The sequence below is a fragment of the Arachis duranensis genome, chromosome 3, assembly GCF_000817695.3.
Source record: "Arachis duranensis cultivar V14167 chromosome 3, aradu.V14167.gnm2.J7QH, whole genome shotgun sequence".
NCBI classification, from domain to species: Eukaryota; Viridiplantae; Streptophyta; class Magnoliopsida; order Fabales; family Fabaceae; genus Arachis; species Arachis duranensis.
This window is the reverse complement of record NC_029774.3, coordinates 131,026,632-131,030,809: the sequence shown is the minus strand read 5'-3', so window position 1 is coordinate 131,030,809 and position 4,178 is coordinate 131,026,632. Positions and strand designations below refer to the sequence as shown.

The 4,178-nt window shown below is 32.6% G+C and overlaps 1 protein-coding gene across 1 annotated transcript; it reads left to right on the top strand.

The window, feature by feature from the left end:
- Window positions 1-451: 451 nt before the first annotated feature.
- On the top strand, window positions 452-2,346 carry LOC107481584 (putative F-box protein At3g29830). The gene is made up of 3 exons (XM_021137133.2): window positions 452-1,372; window positions 1,460-1,633; window positions 2,050-2,346. Exons 1-3 carry the CDS (start codon window positions 452-454, stop codon window positions 2,344-2,346), a joined length of 1,392 nt encoding a protein of 463 aa, XP_020992792.1.
- Window positions 2,347-4,178: the final 1,832 nt, after the last annotated feature.

Sequence of the window (4,178 nt, the reverse complement as noted above, 5' to 3'; positions counted from 1 at the left end):
AGTAAACAACAACATTCATAGTTTTGAGAAATATATCTTCTATAAGGTATTGCTCGAGATCCAAAGTAGCTTTTTTCCTCAGCGCACAAGCTCTCAATTATTTGAAATTTCCATATTAAAAAAAAAGATACGGTTTAATTGATGAGTCTTAATAAGCATACATCATCTAATTAATCAGGAATCACGAAATCTAATGTAGTGATAATAATATAATATAGATTTATAGTGTCATTTTATGCAATATTTTTGTTTATTTTTGGTTGGTTACCAAACATTTCGGCTCTCCTATTCATTGCATTGTTTTGAAACTACTACACAAAAGTCAAAACCCTTCCCTTCAAAAGGTTATGTCTTTTAATTTGCACCACTTCATATTCAAAAACCTCCCTATAAATATAATTAATAATTCTTCATAGCTCCACATTCCATAACCATTTCAAGAACTAGAAAGATGGCAGAAAAAGAAACCGACAAAATTTCTTCATTACCCGAAGAGCTTCTTCTCAACGTTCTTTCCTCGCTTCCTTTCAAAGAAGCAGCGAAAACATGTATCCTTTCCAAGAAGTGGTTGAAGCTGTGGCAATCTACCAACACAGTGAAGAACAACCAACTCGAATGCAACAACGTTGAAGTACCGCAAAGGAAGGCTTTCAACAACTTCATCAAGATCTGGATCACATTGCACAAAAACTACCATCTCCACGATAAATTCACCCTCAGTGTTTCTCCTCCTTTCAACTGCGGTGACATCGTTGGAGCCTACGTCGATTTCGCCCTAGAGGACGGCGTGAAAGATTTGGAACTCGATTTCGCCGAAGCGCAGTGGGAGGACGAACATCCTGAAGAGAATATCCACGATGCCTCGGTTGAATTTCCGAGACACCTTTACGAGAAAAAGAAACTGCACCAGAAGCTCGAGAGTTTGAAACTGCACTCGTGCAGTTTCGAAACAAAAAATTTCGCCAAGTTTGTGGCACTGAAAGATGTGACTCTTGCTTGGATTCCGTTGAAATTGGAATCGATTAGGACGCTGTTAACGACGTGCGAGTGGATGGAGAGTTTGAGCCTGAAGAACTGTTGGGATATTGAATCCTTTGATGTAAAGAAATTGGAACTGAAGAAGTTGGTGATTGATAGGTGCATGATTGGAACGGATTATATTGGTTTTGAGGCGCCAAATTTGAAGATTTTCAAGTACTGTGGTTCCATGCCGCCGGTGTCTGAAGTGAAGGTGGAAGCTGGTACCATAGAAGAGGCAGATCTTGATTTAAGCCCCATGGATGAGTTCTTTGAATGTGGCAACGAACTTCAGAATTTTCTTCAAGATTTCTTTGCGGCCAATGTTCTTACAGTTTGCAGCGTGATTCTTCAGGTACTTCGTATATGTCTGTTATTGCAACGGTTTCTTTGGTAACTAAAACGTTTTTTGTGATTTTATTAATTTGTTAATGAATGAAAGGTGATTCCTTCGGGAGATGAACCGGTGAGGCTACCAGGGGGTTTGAGGGTGAGACACTTGAAGATGAAAATCCAAATGCATCCCCAAGAATTTTGCGGATTCCTTTGGTTTCTCAACAGTTGTCCTAGGTTGACCAAAGTTACCATAGACCTTCACCACTGCAATATCCTCTCCGTGAGTCTATTCAATTCAAATGCTTTTCATTTTAATTAGAGCAATGCTAGGTGAGCAATTTTTGTAATTGTTAGCGATCAACTAGCCATCAATGATGATATGATGGTGTGAGATTCGTGTGAGATTTCATCCAATGATTCATCTTTTTCTGCTGGTTACATGCTGGCCAAAATTCAATAAAACTACTGACCCTTAGACTTTTCCTTTTAATTATAGGATTTAGCTATTTTGAAAAGCACGTTTTATGAAATATAATAATAACATGTTTTTAATTTCTGATATTTTTAATTTATTTTAATAAAAAATTTTATTTTTCAATGTTTTTAATATGTTGTACATATTAACAAGATTCTTAATTATAAGCACATTATTAAAATTTTAACAACAACAAGAAGAACAATTTTTTGTGTTAGCAGGAATATGAAGCCCCTTATGATGTGGATCTTAAGAATTTCTGGAAGAGGTTGCCAGTGCCAACTTGCTTTAGAAGAAGTCTCACGGAAGTGGAAATGAATGGGTTTATAGCAACAAGCGACCAACTCTATGCATGCTCCTATTTCATCAGTGCGGCTTCAATTTTGACGAAGCTCAGCATCCATGTTTTGAATAACAAGAATGATGACCCTCACACGGTGGAGATGCGTCGTATTTTAGCATCGCAATTGCTCCATATTCCAAAGGCTTCAAGAGATTTGGCCATAATAATTCGTTGACTGTTATTATGGTTGGGAGAAACACTTTGTTAATAATATATGGTCAAGGAGTGCACTGATAAATATGTCTGTACAGTAATTTTTTCCCCTAATAACTACTGATGAACTTTAGATGTATCCTATGAAATTTTAATATAATATTTGGTGGTTTGTACATGAATCGATGTCTATTTAATACATTGTGACTTTTTTTTATAATGTTGGGCAGCTAACATTTTTAATAGAAAAATTTAATTTCTCGAAAAAGACTAAATTTTATAAAGTTTGAAAAATGAATATTTTACGATGTATATAGTAAAAACATATGACATACAATAATAATAAAACACTCTTCTCTTTTTTTATACTCTTCTCTCTTTTTCTCTCTTTTATAAATACATATTAGTAATATATATATATATATATATGAATTATTTTTATTATATTGAGATATTAATAGATTTATTTATTTACATCTCTTCATTTTATATTAATTTTTTTTATTATTTATTATCAGCACGAGATTGTTCAAAATTTAAGAAAATTCAGGTAATAAATTTTTATTATATCAAAATTTTCTCATCTTGAATTCAATGCTCTTGATATATTTGGAAACAACTACTTATCATAGAGACTAGATGCCGAAATCTATCTTGATTCAATGGATCTTTAGAGGTACTATTAAGGTTGAAAATAATGCATTCCAGAAAGATAAAGCTAAAGTCATGATCTTCTTTCGTCGTCACCTTGTCAAAAAGGATTGAAAAATGAATATCTCCTACTAAAACATTCTGTAGATATGTGAAAAAACTTTGAAAAAATATATAATCTAATAATCATAAAAAAATAGTGATACTTTCTCAAACCCGATATGAGGGGACACACTTATGTCTAAGGATTTTAAATTCATAAATGAATACAATTCATCAATGTTCCGAATTACCTCATGAATAAAATTATGTGAAAAAAAGATAACTGATAATGACATGTTAGAAAAAACTTTTTCAACCTTCTATGACTCGAATATACTCCTGCAACAACAGTATTGAGAAAAAGATTTTAAAAAATATTCTAAGCTAATTTCTTATCTTCTTGTTGCTAAACGCAACAATGAAGAATATATATATTTTACACATCTTTTACCAAAAGAAGAATATGTCAATATTATTATTGGCTCAGACAATGTGACAAAAGGTTTCGAAGAGCTATAATTTTGTTTCCCAAAGGAACAAAATTTATAATAAATAATTCACTACTATTATCTGTCAAGTCTCTAAAGAACTTGTTGAATTTTAAAGATATTCACCGAAATAGATATCATATTGAAACAATGAATGAGAAAAATCATGAGTACTTATATACCACAACTCATGATTTAAATAAAAAGGTTATATTAGAAAAGTTACTCTCACTTTCATCTGGGTTATATTATACTAAAATTAGTGTAATTAAATCACATGTCATTGTAAACCTACAGAAATTTACTAGCCCTTATAATTTGGCATGATCGATTGGGTCATTCGAGAACAACCATGATGCGGAGATTTATTAAAAAATTTTATGAACATTCACTAAATAACCAGAAGATTCTTAAATTTAGTGAATTTTATTGTGCTGCATGTTCTCAATAAAAGTTAATTTTAAAGCCATCACCAGTAAAGTTTAGATTTGAGTCTCCTCAATTCCTAGAAATTATTCAAGGTGATATATGTGGACCTATTCATCCACCGTATGGATCTTTTAGATATTTTATGGTCCTAATAGACGCATATTCGAGATGGCCACATGTGTGCTTATTATTTTCTTGCAACCTGGCGTTTGCGAGATTACTTGTTCAAATTATTCGATTAAAA